Source organism: Pithys albifrons, chromosome 8, assembly GCF_047495875.1.
Source record: "Pithys albifrons albifrons isolate INPA30051 chromosome 8, PitAlb_v1, whole genome shotgun sequence".
Taxonomy (NCBI): Eukaryota; Metazoa; Chordata; class Aves; order Passeriformes; family Thamnophilidae; genus Pithys; species Pithys albifrons.
Window position 1 is genome coordinate 23758051 of NC_092465.1, and position 15951 is coordinate 23774001.

Here is a 15951-nt window from a genome sequence, read left to right on the forward strand (position 1 = left end):
ATGGGAGGGTGAGAAAAGAGGGACACAACATAGCCTTTTCCTACCCAGAAATGGGAGGAAAGGTTCTAGCTCCTTTCTTGAAGACTTAGAAGAAGGAACACCTAATTAAGGCTGGAAGGAACAGGGACAGGATCTTCTCACATGTGCCTGTGAAGGCACAATGAACAACTTGCTCTTTTGGTGGCAAATGGCCCAAACTGTGCCCTGTAGTTCTCACTGCCACATATGGTGCAAGAGAGCACGTGCAAAAAGTGAAGGTGTTGCCAAGAACACATACTAAGAAAAACCCCAAAACAGCCTCAAACCCCCCACAAATGCTACAATGGCGCATTCACTCATATTACACTATGTTTTTGATCCCAGCATATTCCAGCAGTGCTCACTGCGTCTGAGCCAACCTGCAGGACCACTAGTCCTGTGCCACCCTGGAGCCATGGTGGTGCTGCTGGAGCACACAACAATGGCACTGGACAGGGTTCCTGTGAGCCACTGAAATTTTCTTTCTGAGCAGCTGTGACAAATCAGGCTGGCACTACAGTGACTGATGGTGAGTTATGCAAATGTATGAGTGGGTTACTGCTCCGCTGGGGGGAAAGTCCCATTTCAGACCAGCTAGAGTGACAGCTATAACAGAATCCTGGCACGTATTCAATAAATAATATTGACAACACCTTCAAACTTACAATACATATTTACAGAAAACCTACAGAAAATTTTCAGTGATTATCCTTAAAGTATGTTTTATCTTTGTCTTTTTCTCCTTAGTTTTCATCAAGTTGTGATTGCAGGTTTAAAAAAAATCCAGCCATCCTATTCTGAAACCATAAATCACCCCCTAGGAGCACTCAGGACTGCCCAAAAGAGCTTTCTCCAAAAACCAGAGGTTCATCTTACTACAGTTTAACAAGCCAAGGCTTATCCTGTGCAAGGCATCTGCAAGGTAGGCTGAACAATGAGCCCAGCTTCTCTCTGTGTAGCAGAATGTACAACCCCATCACACAAAGCACACCAGCAGAGAAAGCCTGAGCACCCAACTGCACAGCAGCACAGACCTCTAGTTCATACACAACTCACAACCTCGCCACCAGATGCTTTCTGACAAAAAATAAAATGTACAGATCCCACTCTTTTAACAAATTACAGACATTTAAATCCTGTATTTGTTTAGCTACATATTTACTACCTACATATTACTAGTTCTATAAATTTTCTCTAAACAAAAGTTGCTTTCATATGTCACTAATTTGAGAGGAAAGGCTGCAACACAGCCACAAATATTTGTTTCTGGTCATGTTTTGAATGTATGTATATACTATGCTGCTTACAACTTTTCCTTACCACTCCTCATGGCAACAGGTTTCTTTCAGGGAAAGTACAGGTAACACCAGCAGATACCTGGAATCAGTATAACAGTAGAGTTTATGAAGGCCCTAAATAGAAATTAGTTTTTTGTTCTTTTTGGGGAGGGGTTTTTGTGTGCCCCTAAGCTTGCTGCAGGGACAAAACACACACCACTGCATGGCAGCACAGAAAGCAGGGTTAGTTGAGCTATGTGTAAACCAAAGAGGATGCTCTGTGTGCAGGGAGATTCTGATGGGAAATGTGTGTGTGCTACAGCAAAGTGTTTACACTTTAAATTTGAAAGACTAAAACCACAGAACTACTGAAATAATTTCTCTGTTAGAAACTATATTTACTCTAACTAGGATTTCTCCCAGACTAAAACAATAGCACCCCCCCCCCCCCCAGGCAGACAATGAAACAACGTAATAAATAACCTGTAGAAGACTGCAATCACAAATATCACAAATATGCCAGATAAGGTTTTCTTTGGATGACACAGGCCCATACATCCCAAATGGATCTAGAAAACAAGTGTCCATCTATGTAATTATTTTCTTTCCAGAGTCTAAGTTAACATTGCACAGGAGCATGGGCACTCACACACTCATGCAGGAATAGCCCTTTCAGAACAACCTCATTTTCACCAGCTGATGAAGGAATGCAAAAAAAAAATGCTGGATATGAGACTGGATGTAACATGGCTGAACCCATGAGGATATTTCTCCCAAGTCTCTCCGTGACACATGCAAGAAGAACACGCTGCCTGTGCTGCTAACATATTCTACCACATGCACACACACAAACATTATGATGGTGTAAAATTGCACTGGCACTACATTTTTTGTCAGGATTTTACAGCCTAACAGAAATGCTGCTAAGCAACCAGCCTTAAAGTGGAGCAAGGATGGCACCCAGTGGCCAAAGACATTCATCTCAGAAAAACATGTCTCATCTATTCCCCATTCTTCATTTTTTTGGAGTTTAGTTCTAAAAAGGTTCTAGCTCTAATATCAAGCTGTTGAAAATGTCAAAACCCTTTAAACAACACTGCCTTCTTCTTTTGGGTAACATTTATGTTTCTTTGAATAAAATATTATTTTTAAAAGGCTATAGAAACATTGCCATTAGTGACTTAAATCAACATAAATAAACATTTATGACAAACAACTTTACAGTGGCAATGTTGTATGGAGGCAGAAATAAACAGAGAAAAATATTTTTTTCCTTTTGTAGGGTATGTGCCAAGGAAAAAAAAATCCCTAGTTTTAAAGTCAGTACATTTTCTAAGGAACTTGTTTATTTTAACATTTATAATATCAATGCCAACTAGAAAGTTCCTATCAAAATAAAGTTTGGTGAAGAGCAACTTGATTTTTTAAGCAGAAAATTGCTAGTTTTACATGTCAGTCTGCTGGGACTACGAAAGAAATCCAAACAAAGGTAAATAAAGAATAATTTAAAATGTGAAATATTATCCCATTTTCATAGATTTCTTTGAAGACTTCTTTCTTCCGTGGGAGAAAACAAACACTACACTGGTCTTAGTGGACCAGTCTGACAATGCAGGTCTCAGAAGAGTGAGCTGTCACATACAGGGACGTCTATCAGCTACGTGGGGAATAATTTGCTCCTTATTGGTGGCAAAACAACCATGATAAACTCACAGAGAAAAGCATCTAAAGGACCATATTTCACTGAAGTACTTCAGTTCTTAAAACTATTCTGGTCCACTTTAAGTGTGCAAGTCTTTGCTAGAAAGATTTTTCTTCCTGTTTGAAAACCTTTCCAAATATAAATTCCTAAGTCTGCCACTGATTGAAGCATACTACTTTGTTATTTAACAAGTGTTGATTTTCCTTTTTTTTTTTTTTTTATATTTTAGTCATTCATCAGACAGCCCTCTGGCTTCCATGGCATTTTAAACATATTCTGAGCCTTATAACTTTTTGCATGGTCATTGGCTAAATGGTTTAACAATGTCGAACTGTGCTTATTCCTCCATGTTTTCCAGCTGACAAGAGATTCTTATGGAGTATGACAGCCGATCAGACTGAAGGGAAGACAATAGGTCAGCTGGATAATAAATCATTTCACCTTCACTGGTGAGCAATACTAGAGATTTAAGTTCTGGTCTAACTAAGTAGTAGCTGGTCTTAGAAGTAGTCATTTATTATTTATTATTTAATATTTCCAGTTACTGTATGTTTTTACTTTGCAGTCATGTCAATGTTGGTTTTTTACCTTTTTTTTTTAATCACAGCCCTTAAGTTCCCTTCTTTTTGACCTACAATGTAAATGTATTCAAAGACTATTCTGTATAGCATAAACACGAACAAATACATTTTGCTCTGCATATTCAAAAAATTCCACAGGAAGTTCCTTATTGACCTCTGCATTATGCCCTTGTCCTGATGTAATCCACAGACCAGAACCTATTCCTTGGCTGAAAGAAGCCTAACCCTTTAAAAAATTCACTTAATGACCTGTGCTAAACTCATAAATTAACAGAAAAAATGTCTGGGCATGGGGATATGATTAAATTGTGGGCTTTATCTAGTTTCCAGGCCACAAGCTTCTTTCTTTTGCCTTAAATCTCTAATCATAGATAGCTTTTCCTCAAGAGAAAAATTTATTTTAAAACAGGATTTACTTATCTCCTACACTACAAAATAAACTGGGTTTGTACACCTTATCATACAAATGCCACATAGTTGCATCACAGTCAGAAAGCAGAATTGTTGAAATCTTTCACAGATGTCTTAATATTTCTGTCTCCTCTTTGCAAATGGGAAACAAAAACATGATGAAGCGTCCTGCCCTGCTCAGATAATGATGACAACACAAGGGCAAGGGACTCACACAGTTAGACTACAAATATTCAGCGGTGGGTGGATGTCTCCTCTTGACTGCTGTGGCCTCCCTTTAACTCCTCCACAGCCAACAAGCAGGGCAGCTGGCCCCTTCCAGGGAGCAGCTCAGTGCTTGAGCCTTACCAGGTTAAAGTACTCCTCTTAAGCCTTCCCTCCATAACATTCTGGAAAACTCGTATTTCATTTGCCCTGGAGGGAAGGGAACATTTTGCCCTGGGAGCTCCATGTTTTCACCTGAACTAATGAATGTGGTCATTTTAGAAATACAAGAGGAATCATTTCATTTTGCAGCAGTTTAATCTCATCTTGATTTCAATAGAACTGAATGTTTAAATTTTTGAAACCAAATTCAGAATTCCCACTAGCTTTTTCTATTAACTATTCCTAGAATTAGGGTAGGCATTGTAGCCTGACACTAGCCTAGCAGGATAGCTCTGAAAGTAATCCCTGAACAGGTGCCTCTCATGTCTGTGACAGACTGAAGTCACCCCAACTTTCTTTATTTCTGATAAAACACCTCATGGAAGAAATTAAACCAAAAAAATCTCAGGGAATATCATTTGAACAGAGAAAACATACTCCCCTTGGTGCACTCCTGTCTGCTTTGGCAAGGTGCACTTAGGAGATTTCCTGACCCAGAGAACATCAGTCTCCATTCGCCTTTTCCTTCTGTTAATTCATCACTTTAGCTCATTAACATCTACAGTGATAGGTCATATAGTTTAACTACATGTTTGCTGAAGAGAGATCTTTAATCAGATTAAATTCTGCATCCTGACAATTTCATTTGATGTCTCTAAATCTAAATATTGTATGAGAAAAGACCATGAACAATCTTTCCATACTCCTCCATGCCATTCCCTGAAACTAAAAAAAACCTGAGAGCACTGGTTTGAAGTCAACAGATGACAGCCTCACATTTCAGAAACTAGTATAAATTCTCAGTACTTCATTTCTAATCATTATTTATTACTTTTAATAATTTTCAGTGTATGCAATGTGTTCCTGAATTCTTATTTCCATGACAACTGAAAACTTAGGCACTTGTCGAAGTGTACAAAATAATGTAATACAATAAATACCTCGGTTTCGTAAATTATGAAATCATGAATACAGGGCTTTAGGTCTTGGATTATGTGGGCAATGGATGTGGAAAAGAGAAATAAAGTGTATTTTACATCTTGTCATCACATGCCTTTCTCAAAATGGAAAAAGGGAACACAGTTCATACTTAAGTCCTGTTTACCCTCAATATTTTTCCTTACTTTTTTCCTTATTGTTTCAATTCTCAGTAGAACTTGAGCAGCTGGAACAGTATTGGGGAAAAGCTCAGTGCCAGTGCACACTGTCCTGTGACAGCCAAGAAGTCTGTGTGACTAGACTTGGAGGACAATCTGGAAAATACTGCAGTGTTTGAAGAGTTTCACACTTACACAGAACTGTGTGTTTCACCACACACGTGGCTGGACCATGGCTTGCAATACTGACTTGGCAGTGTGACTACATGCCTTTGGTTTTTGGTAAACCCAGATGACACAACAGATTGAAACAGCAGCAGCATCAACACACAAAACCCTCATATTCCATGACAGTATTTCATAAATGGTCTGAAACACAAAGGCCAGATTGTCTTTCTGAAATTAAATTACTGAGAAAGACTGTAAGGGAATTATTATAAACCACTACAAATGATTTAATTACAAGGATATAAAAGTAAGTAAAATAGTTTTAAATTGAAAGATGGCATCACAGCAGAGACCAACTTAGCCTAGAAATGTTTTCCCAATCCTTTCAGAGATTTGAGAGATAAAATTAGTATAAAAACTTCATTGATTTTCATTGTGCTGCCCACTGTTATGCATCTAAGGTCCAAAAGACATGAATAACAACTTCATTTAAAATCACATATGTAACTCACTCCAAGTCAAATTCACTTAGATCCATCATTTTTCATGGATTCAACTGTTTATATTGTAATATACAGTAGCAGTCAAGTTGTTTCTTTTTTTTTGGTTCAACTCTTTCCATTGTTTTTATTAAAAGAGTGTTTTCAAGACAGACACAAAAGCCTCCCTATGTAAAGGTAGAACTTAAATAGCCACACCTCAGGCTACAAAACAGAAATGCAGGAATTGTTATTCATGCTACATTTTGAATCAAAGATTCTGTAAAGCAGGTGATATATTATTTTCCATTGTGTATCTCTCCTGTGTGCTGTTTGACCTAAAAAAGGGAATCTCTCCAAGGGCTATAAATAATGCATCAGTCATTAAATATTGATCTGGCCTATACCACTCACAGCTGTGCAATTAGGTTTACTTCTTAAAAATAGTTTCTTGTACATTACCCATAATAGGACAGTGCTTACATATTCTCTTTGGAAACTATATTAGTTAAATTTAAAGAAGATGTGTGTTTGTCGGACTGCTTGCTAACGCAGGACTTGTTCATTACTGTCTCAGAAGTCAGAAACTCTTGCTATAAATATCCTCTCCTGGACACAATTTTGCATTCTTAACTCGTGTATCCTGGTTTTCCATATTCACACAACTATATTTAGGCTCAGAAAGCCTGAATTTCAGGAAGAAGAAACATGGCACTACAGGACAGCTCCAGAGGATAGCATCAATCATAGATCAGACTTTGCTAGTATTACATTTTTCTATTCCCATCATACAAATGCTTATAGCGAAGCACTAATACTAGTACATAACAGAAGTAACAGACTGGTCTTTTAAGCCTAAAATACAAGGGAGAACTGAGTTGACAGAGTTTTTTAAATGTACCGTATTTCTAACTTCTTGAAATATAAAATTAATATTGATGCAGGTATGATTCATTGGTGCATTACTTCAGCTTGTCTTGCCAAAATTCAGTTCTAATTTAGTGTAGTTATGCAGATGCAAGTGAGGAGAAGCATTATGATCAATTGGGATGAAGATCTTGAGACACTCTCAAATATACAAGAAAAGTTTGCACTTAAGGTGGATAATTTTTACTTACCCATGAAAAGTAAAGTTTAGTTTCTCTTCCTGTATCTGGAGGAATGGTATCAGAAATCTCCCAACACAGTAATGCATCACTTATCAGAAAAGTTTGTATGAACTTAACAGTATATTTGAATAATTTTTTGGAAGTCATAATACATAATAATATAAATCTAAAATTAAAAAATCAAAGCTGAAAATTATTTAGTAGCAAATAAATATAAAATAATCTGGCAACAGTTAGTCTGTGTACAATACTTACTATAAATTTTATGTTTTCACTGCTCTTGTTTTAATCCTACAAATCATGCACAAAAGCCTCATCCTCTTTCTTAGAATCTGGAAGTAAAGTACATATTCCAAATACAAGAATAACCATAGATACCAGAAAATTAATTCTGATTACTCATTAATTCAGATTCAATTGCCTGTTACTGAAACTTTATTAATTAATCTTCCATGTTTTCCCCCCATTTTAAAATCCAACACATTTTCAGAAAAAAACAACACATTTTCTACTGTGTGACAACTCAAACTACATTTTAAACAAACATTAGAGTGGACTGGATCTTAACATTTTACCTTTTTTCTCAGAGATGTCAATCAGAGCCAATAGTGAATACTGGCATCACTCTCATTTAGATGTTTCTATCTCCTCTTTGTGTTACTGCTCTGCCTGAACTAGAACATTGGGTAAATCGCAACAGACATTTCCTCTGACATCTGCCAATAAATCACCAGAGAGAGAGGGGACAGTTTTAGCCCCAAACACCCCCAGAGGAAGGGATGGTTTATTAGCCAGTCAAGTCTAGAAGATGACCCTAATATAACAAAGGGCTTATACAAAATATAACAATGTAACAAATAGAGAAAAGAGCAGTGATTGCAGGGTAGGATGCCTCGGGAGATCTCAGCAGGGAGACCGGCTGCCAGAGCTCAGCACGTGGGGAGATGGGAGTAATTTCATCCCAGAGATGGATGGCCCTCTCTGGGGATGAACTCTGTGTCACAGGCCCACAAGACATGACTGGTCATCTCTGGGTTTTTGTTCTTTTTATTTGTTTACATCCAGTAGCGTGAAGCATTAACAAAGACTACCTGGGACTCATTTTGTCAGGAATTGAAAATGAGACAACTGTACATTATTTTCTCATCTATGTTCTTTATAAAAAAATGTGTATTTGGGTGTTATTAATGAATAAATGCTTTCTATTTCTCCTTTTACCTTATCATTTGCCATTGAATGCATAGTTGCATGCCTTCAAGGTAAATGGTTATGACAAGACATTTCTTACTTCGAGACTGGCACATCTAGTAATGAAGTCACCTGGGAAAACGCGTAGAAGAGCTTCTCATCACAATAGCATCTAGGTCCAAAGAGTAATGTAGCAGGCTGTTATTTCAACTACATAGATCATGAAGGAGAATTGTCTTTCAATGTCTGACAGCAATCAAGAAGTATGGCCTTCTGGTATATAGAAAGATACTGGTGGAATCCTGACAGTCATAGAAACAGGTGCTTGTTTTAAGGTAAATGAAAATACAAAACAAAATAAAAAAATTACAGTCCTTTATCCCTTTCTCTCAACAGTGTTCAGTGTTCTTTTTGCCTAACACAGAATACAACTTATTAAGAACAGAAAAGTATTTTCTGCAGTGTTGGAATGATCTTCAAGCACATCAATTCCAGCAACAATTCAGTAATCTAATCTTCAGCTTACAAAAGCGTGGGTAACTGCACCAGTAATGACAATGGAGGGAGAATATTACACCCTTATCACCAGGTGCCAATAGAGTCTTAAGGCATAGCCATCATTTGGGCAATCATCTACAAACCAATTAACTAGCAAGAGCTGCCTTTCCCCAGACAAGGCAGCTCATCAGTATCAGCTCTGCTAAGTCATTCACGTCTTTCCCCTTCCACTACAATCACCCCTGTGGTGCAGAGAGCAGGCTGCAGCCTGACAGCCAAGTGTCAAAATGACAATACAACAGCTAGTTTTCAGTCAGACAGGTGTCGGGGTGCTAGAGCAGGGAATGCCAGCAGTGTGGGGTTACAACAGTTCAGATCTCCTTCCCAGACCTTGCTACAGTCTCTGATGCACTTTGTGTACAGGAGACCAACACTGATACCCACCACGAGAGCCTCCCAAAGAGCTTTGAGAAGCCCTCTACAACACTGCCTCCTCATAGGCAAGGGAAGTGTCACCCCAAGTGCTTCCTCAAGCAGAAAAAGACAAACTAAGTCTATCACAAAGGCAGCTCAGTGCTGGCAGCGATGAAAGACCAAAGTCACTGCTCCCTTTACTTTCTAGCCCATGGCAAGGCAGGTTTCAGAGAGAATATGCAATTATTGGTCCCTAGCAATGCTACATTCAGAACACATCACTTCGACATTCTGCCCAGGGTGCTTACAGAAGTTAGACACTTCCTCACCTCCCTACCCAACCCTCTGAGTCTACACACAATCTTGATCGTCAGTGCTCTGCTTTTTCATAAACATAGGACAGTTTCCATACTACAAGCACCTGAAGTCTCAAGTCATTTTCTCAAGTCTCTTCCTCATCTCCTAAATGGTATGACTTCCCCATGGTGGTCTATGCTGAGGGTGCCACCAAACCACACTGACATGCAGTTCCAGCAGCTGGTGCTGGGGCAATGGTACTTTGGCGGACCCATCACTGCAGCTCTTTATCCTTTGAAAATTTTTTTTCACCTTCCCTGCTTAACAGCCTAACATGTGATACATCCTTTGTAAATGGCTGTTAATTAAGATTTTCTGCTTTTGATGCAAAACTTTTCTCTCAGATAATCTATGTCCATTTTAATTTATTGTTATATTTTCAGAGATAATAAAAAACTTAAATCTTACCTTGAATTTATATTTCAGAGATAATAAAAAACTTAAATCTTACCTTGAATTTATCGACTTCTGCCTTCGAACATGTTGCATGATAAGACAATACCTGCCCCAGAACAAAAGATAAGAAACATTTTTGTACACTTGACAAGTAGAACTATCAGGGTTCTGTACTACAGTCTAATCAATTATGTTTAAAAAAAATTAATTAATATTTATGTGTGGTAATTCAGTTCTGAATGACAGCACATAATAGCTAATTTCAGATTATCAGGCGTACATTTGGTATTTATGTTGCAGGGAATTTTATAGGGAAACAAGGACAATAAGTAATTTCATATTATAAGGATTCCTACTTTGTTCTCCTGGAGTTCTACAATCAAAAGAGAAAGAATTTAATGTAAAAATAACAGTAGATTTACAGACCTTAAATAATGCCTTTTGTTTTAATGCCTGTGCTAGTGGCATGTCACTGCATGCAAATCAGCACCTCTATCCTATGCCTGACATTCTCTTCAATACCCTTCTGGAGATGACAACATCAAATAAAATGCAGAGTACCACATACCTCATCTTATTACCTATTAGAATGCATCTATTTATATGGAATACCTTCCACCCTTATGTGACAACATTAACACTGAGCAACCATTCCAGGAGGTGCAAGAGCCATCTGTGTACTGGACCCACTAGTGTTGACTGGGACAAGGTGCTGGTCCCTGTGGGAGCTCACAGAGCCAGAGCAGTCCTAGCCAGGACAGGTCCTCGCCACCATGCAGCATCACCCGATCTGCTTGTGTGCTAAAGCTTTGATATACACTTCTCATTTTGAAATAATTTTCGTCTATGAATGTCTCTATTACTCATACAAATACCTAAACTATCTCAAAGGCCTTTGACTGGCAATACCTTGTTGCAGTAAGTCCCAGGATGTATTTACTCATCAATTTTAGAGATGTCACGTTTTACAGTAACAGGAATTCATTCCTGCACTATAAAAGAATAAATAACAAACACTGATTCATTTGTTCTGTCACACATTTTACTTTCTATATCTCATGTCCTTTCTCAAACAGTATCTATTTTTCTGTCCAGTCACATTGTATCTTCTCTCAGAAATCACTACGATTAGTGAAATTATGTCATCTGCTATGACAGATTACGCTTAATACCAAAATTCTTGTCAAGCTACTCCTTTATCTGCTTTCATTACATTGCTCTAGATTTTTATAGTCTTCCTTAATATTTATTATTCTAATCTTTAAATAATTTTCAAATTTTGTATCCTTAATATAAGAAAGCATTTAGCCTGGATTTGAATTATATGGTATACTCCTGTCAACTTTTCCCCATCATTTATTTACATTTATTAGTCAATATTATGAGAGTACTACATACAAAACTCGTATTGGTAAATCTGGATAAGAATCTTATTATGGCATTGATTTATTTTACATCTGAATGTAATTTTCAAGTGCCATTCCTTGCCATTCTAGCTAAATACACAAATACTAATGAAATAGTCTATTACTGAAAAATGGATTCACAGTACTTCAGCTTATACTGTTCTACTGTTGAGTACTTTTCTGCTATCTTCCATCACTTTATACAACTATTATCAAGCACTGTTGCTCATTTATAGAAAGAATTACTCTTCACTAAAGAGTAGTGGCCATTTATCAAACCTATGCTGTACAAGTGAGCTATACAATTATTAGTCTTTTTGAGATCTAAGAAAAGCTGTATTTGAAACCAAGAAATTTTAATTTTCTTTTATTTCAGTAGCAGATAAACTCCTATGTTAACTTTCATCCCTGTTTATCTGAGTGGGATATCTGGCACTGCTTGTTTTTCTTGCCAGAAGATATATTCATTCTAAGGTGTCACACTGCACAAATATTTGGGACAAATGAGGGCTTATGGCATGTAAAGGACCAGAAATCTTGCAGGAGGCCTGAAAAGGTGAGTTTTAAACTTTTCCTCCTAAATGAATACTTCTAGAGGAATAATAAATAAAGCCAGTTATGCTTAGAATGTTTCCTAACACAAACAGTCTCACTGACTTCAAAAAGCTTTAATATGTCTGTGTGTGTCACAGGATAGAACACAGATACACAGATTAGTATCTCCAACCCTAAAGCAAACAGAAAAAAGTACTCATCATAGAAATCCAGTTTTGTTTGATTTTTGTTTTAATGGAAAGATATTCATATCTCATTCAGGCCAATACTTTTATGGTTCTTATTGCAGTGGCAGTTACTGTATAAACTCCAAGGAGTTACACAGGTAAAGGGTGAACACATCAGAGGTCACAGAATTATAGAATATGCTCAGTTGGAAGGGACCCACAAGGATCGAGTCCAACTCTTAACGCTGTGCAGGATCATCCCCAAGAGTCATTAGATCATTTTCTTCTCTAACACATCTGAAATTTGAAACAATACTGAAATCTTAGCAAATCACTCTTGAATAATGCTTTTTAAAAGACCTGGAACTTCATTTAAACCATTCTTAATTATTATTTTAGTAGAAGTATTTTAAATTTGTAAAGCTATCCTCAAAACTTTGAGCTTTGTTCTTGCAAAAATTATTTTTATGATAGAGAATAGTGCTGTATTGTTGAATATGCTTATAGAAGTTTAGATAATTGTAGTTTTACTGAAATGTTCTGTATTTTAGAATTTATTTTGCAGGAGCTGGTAGATATCATAAATGGGGGAAGAGCTGAAACAGGAAAAGCAATTTCTACAAAGGCAATAAGCAAAAAAAAAAGAGAAAGCTTTCCATCCATTTAGCTCTTCTGTATGTATTTTATAGAAAGATGTGATGTGTTAGAACGCCAGGACCTTGCATTATGTATTGGCCTTGACCAACAGCAGAGCTCTTACTAAGCTGCCACCCATCCTGCTTTGACTCTGTTCTAGCAAGACATATATCTGATACGGGATCAGCAGATGTTACTTTTCATACTAAAAACCCCTATCAACAAGGAAATACATATAACACCTAGATTAATTCCTGCACTTACATCTCTAAGAAACTAGATTCTCCACCATCATTGTCCCACCTTTTAATGTAAAGAGCACAGGCATCAAAGAAGATATCAAAGTCCAAAATTACTTAGGCTATGCATAAGATCTACAGCCAAGTGTACCTTGAGAGTTGCTCTTCAGCATTACCTTAATAAGACAACAGTCTTTAGGTACAGAGAGGCAGATAGACAAAATTATTCTAACTACAATAAATTCAGAAGCAGCTAGGAGCAAGAACAGGTTTCATGAAGATGTACACATACATCAAGAGCCACAGACTGTTTTGCCCAGGATTTCTTCACTTGGTCATACATAATTGTGTTGTTGATACCCAAGCCACAAAAAATAACAAAGGCCTAAAATTAAAAAGGAGAAAAAATAATATAAAGTCAATTATAAAGCAATTATAATACAAACACAAAGATGAGCACTGGCTTAATAATTAAAAGAAATTGCATGGAAATATTAGGAATAATTATGCTTAGACAGGTTATCATAAGAATGCAGTTAAGTTACTGGTCTCCAAAAGAGAGAGATCAGATGCCAGAAACTTGCCTTAATTAGGATGCAACCTTATTAAGTGCAGAGTTCTGAGAATTCATGTCAAGCTGCAAATATAGAAAACATATTCTTTCTCCCCTCCTTAGCATTACTCAGAAATACCAAATCTTGCTGAAAAATATGTTAATGCTAAAAACCAAAATGCCTCTTACTTCAAACAGTCGCTGGTCAGCATCATCAAAGGATTTCCCATCAAGCCTGTTCAATACTTGAGCTACCCCTTTAGAAAGAGTTAACATGAATTATAATCTTCATTCATTAATTCTCAATGCAGAATGTTTTATTCATTGGTAAAATGTAAAATACATATTTCAAGTGGGAAAGCAAAATTTCAAATATTTATTCTGAAAATCATTAAACAGACATAAAAATGAAAAGTCCGATTGTCCTGATACCAGTACTCAGTTTACTTTCAACTGTTATTCTTTACTCTCTATTTATAATGCTGCAAATCTAAAAGTTACTCACAGTGCTTTTCATGAAAGGTTAAATATCTGTTTGGGAAAGAACCTGAACCTCTTGCTAACAGCAATCGCAAAACTTTTCCTAGAAATTTGGAATTAGTAATATAATTTACTGAATCAGGAGCTTCATTCTTAAAATCTTAGTTGGTTTACCATCATCTGGGTATATAAGTCGTTTTTCACTCACAATCAGTCCACTAATTTACTGAACCAATGAAAAAACCACCACATTTTCCTTTAACCAGTTGAAAAAGTGTTCAATGCTCTTGTCTGTAACTGAACTAATACTGATTTCTACTGGAACAAACCATTTCTATCTCATTTAGCTACAATATGCCCTTAGAAAAATACTTTAAGAGTCATCAGCAGTCAAGGGATCAGTTTCTTTCTACTTCTTTAAGATAATGCACACTTCACACCAAATAACAAGCTGTATTTTTAAAAGACTCAATTCCCACATCATCTCTGCTAAAGAAGCTCAAATACCTTGCACGATACCCAGTGCCTTCAGCAATGCACTGCTGATCTCAGCTCTCACTGACAGCCACAACACACAGGGATCTAAGTCTTGCCCTGACAGTTTAAATTGCTATTGATTTGACATCAATTCTTCTGTGCACAGTTAGCAGAAGAATCTGGCACTGTTATTTACAAACAGCACTCCTTTTTTTTGCCAAAAGCAGGTAATAACACAGGGCCAACTGCAGGTGTGGCACAGCTGGAAAGCCTCCTACAATACATCCAATAAAACCCTGTCAGATCCTGATCCAGCAAACACCACTGCAATAGGCAACTCCAACAGCTGCCACAGCCCCTCCAGTAAGTCTTCACTGACCGTGTGTATCATTAGAGGGAAATGACCACTCTCCTTGACTGCAGAAACAGTTCCTGAGCTGTGTACTAAAGAGGGAGATCCAAGAGAAATATCAAACATATCAAACATTTTTTAATGTATTATTAGAATTTGTTTTCATCTCATTAGTCTTAAAGTTTCAGTGCAACATATAATTTAGCAGGGACACAACCGGAAAGCTGAAAAAGTCCATGCAGTGTCCAAGTCAAAACATCCCTTCTTAGATACTTAGCATGCACCCTAGGTATTGTAACGTAACAATATTCATCTGGGAAAAAGGAACATAGAATTAAAAAGACAGAACTAAATTTGCATTAGCACAAAAAATATGCAGCTAGGAGGAAGATCTTACCAATTATTTGGTGAGTGCTGTTCCATATAGGAACACACAGAACAGATCTTATGTGAAAGCCAGAAATTTGGTCAGCCTAAAATGTAGAAATGAAAGTTTCCATTAGTGGTTGGTACCATTTGCAGCCTTTGAAGTTATAGTAATAGAAATGTCAGGGAGTAAGGATACATTTCCAAATGTCACTCCATATGGATCAGCTCTCACTCTGAAAAAATTCTGCTGAAACTTCATTTCACAGTAACCAAAAGTTGTACGGATTATTCTAAAAACCAAAGAAAATATAAACACTGACATCTTTGACACATAAATCTTCCACTGTTTTAAGTGTGATTTGGCATTAAAGACAAACTGCAGTTGAGGCAACGGCCACACAAATCCTGCATTACTTACACTGCTGGATTAATGGAGACAACCTCCACTGAACAAATGAGCCTTAGAAATGCTCTTCCCAATTGTCAAACAGAAATTGGACTTAGCAACTCAGCTGTAAAACGAGGCTTACAGGACATAGGCATTTTCAGAAGAAAAGCAAGAGTAAGTAGGGAATTGTGCAGAAGTGCAAGCTAGTAAGAAACAGAAGGATGGAGTCAAAATCAAGATTTGAGATAATTGGTCATTTTGTTGTGAT

The 15951-nt window shown here is 37.1% G+C and overlaps 1 protein-coding gene across 1 annotated transcript in view; it reads right to left on the bottom strand.

The window, feature by feature from the left end:
- PDE11A (phosphodiesterase 11A) overlaps positions 1–15951 on the bottom strand; it is a 113010-nt gene that overhangs the window by 46088 nt on the left and 50971 nt on the right. The window contains exons 7-10 of the mRNA XM_071562454.1: positions 15324–15399; positions 13807–13874; positions 13357–13449; positions 10117–10167 (exon numbers count right to left, since the gene is read on the bottom strand). Of these exons, the coding sequence (XP_071418555.1) occupies positions 10117–10167; positions 13357–13449; positions 13807–13874; positions 15324–15399 (288 nt within the window). The remainder of the gene's footprint in view (positions 1–10116; positions 10168–13356; positions 13450–13806; positions 13875–15323; positions 15400–15951) is intronic.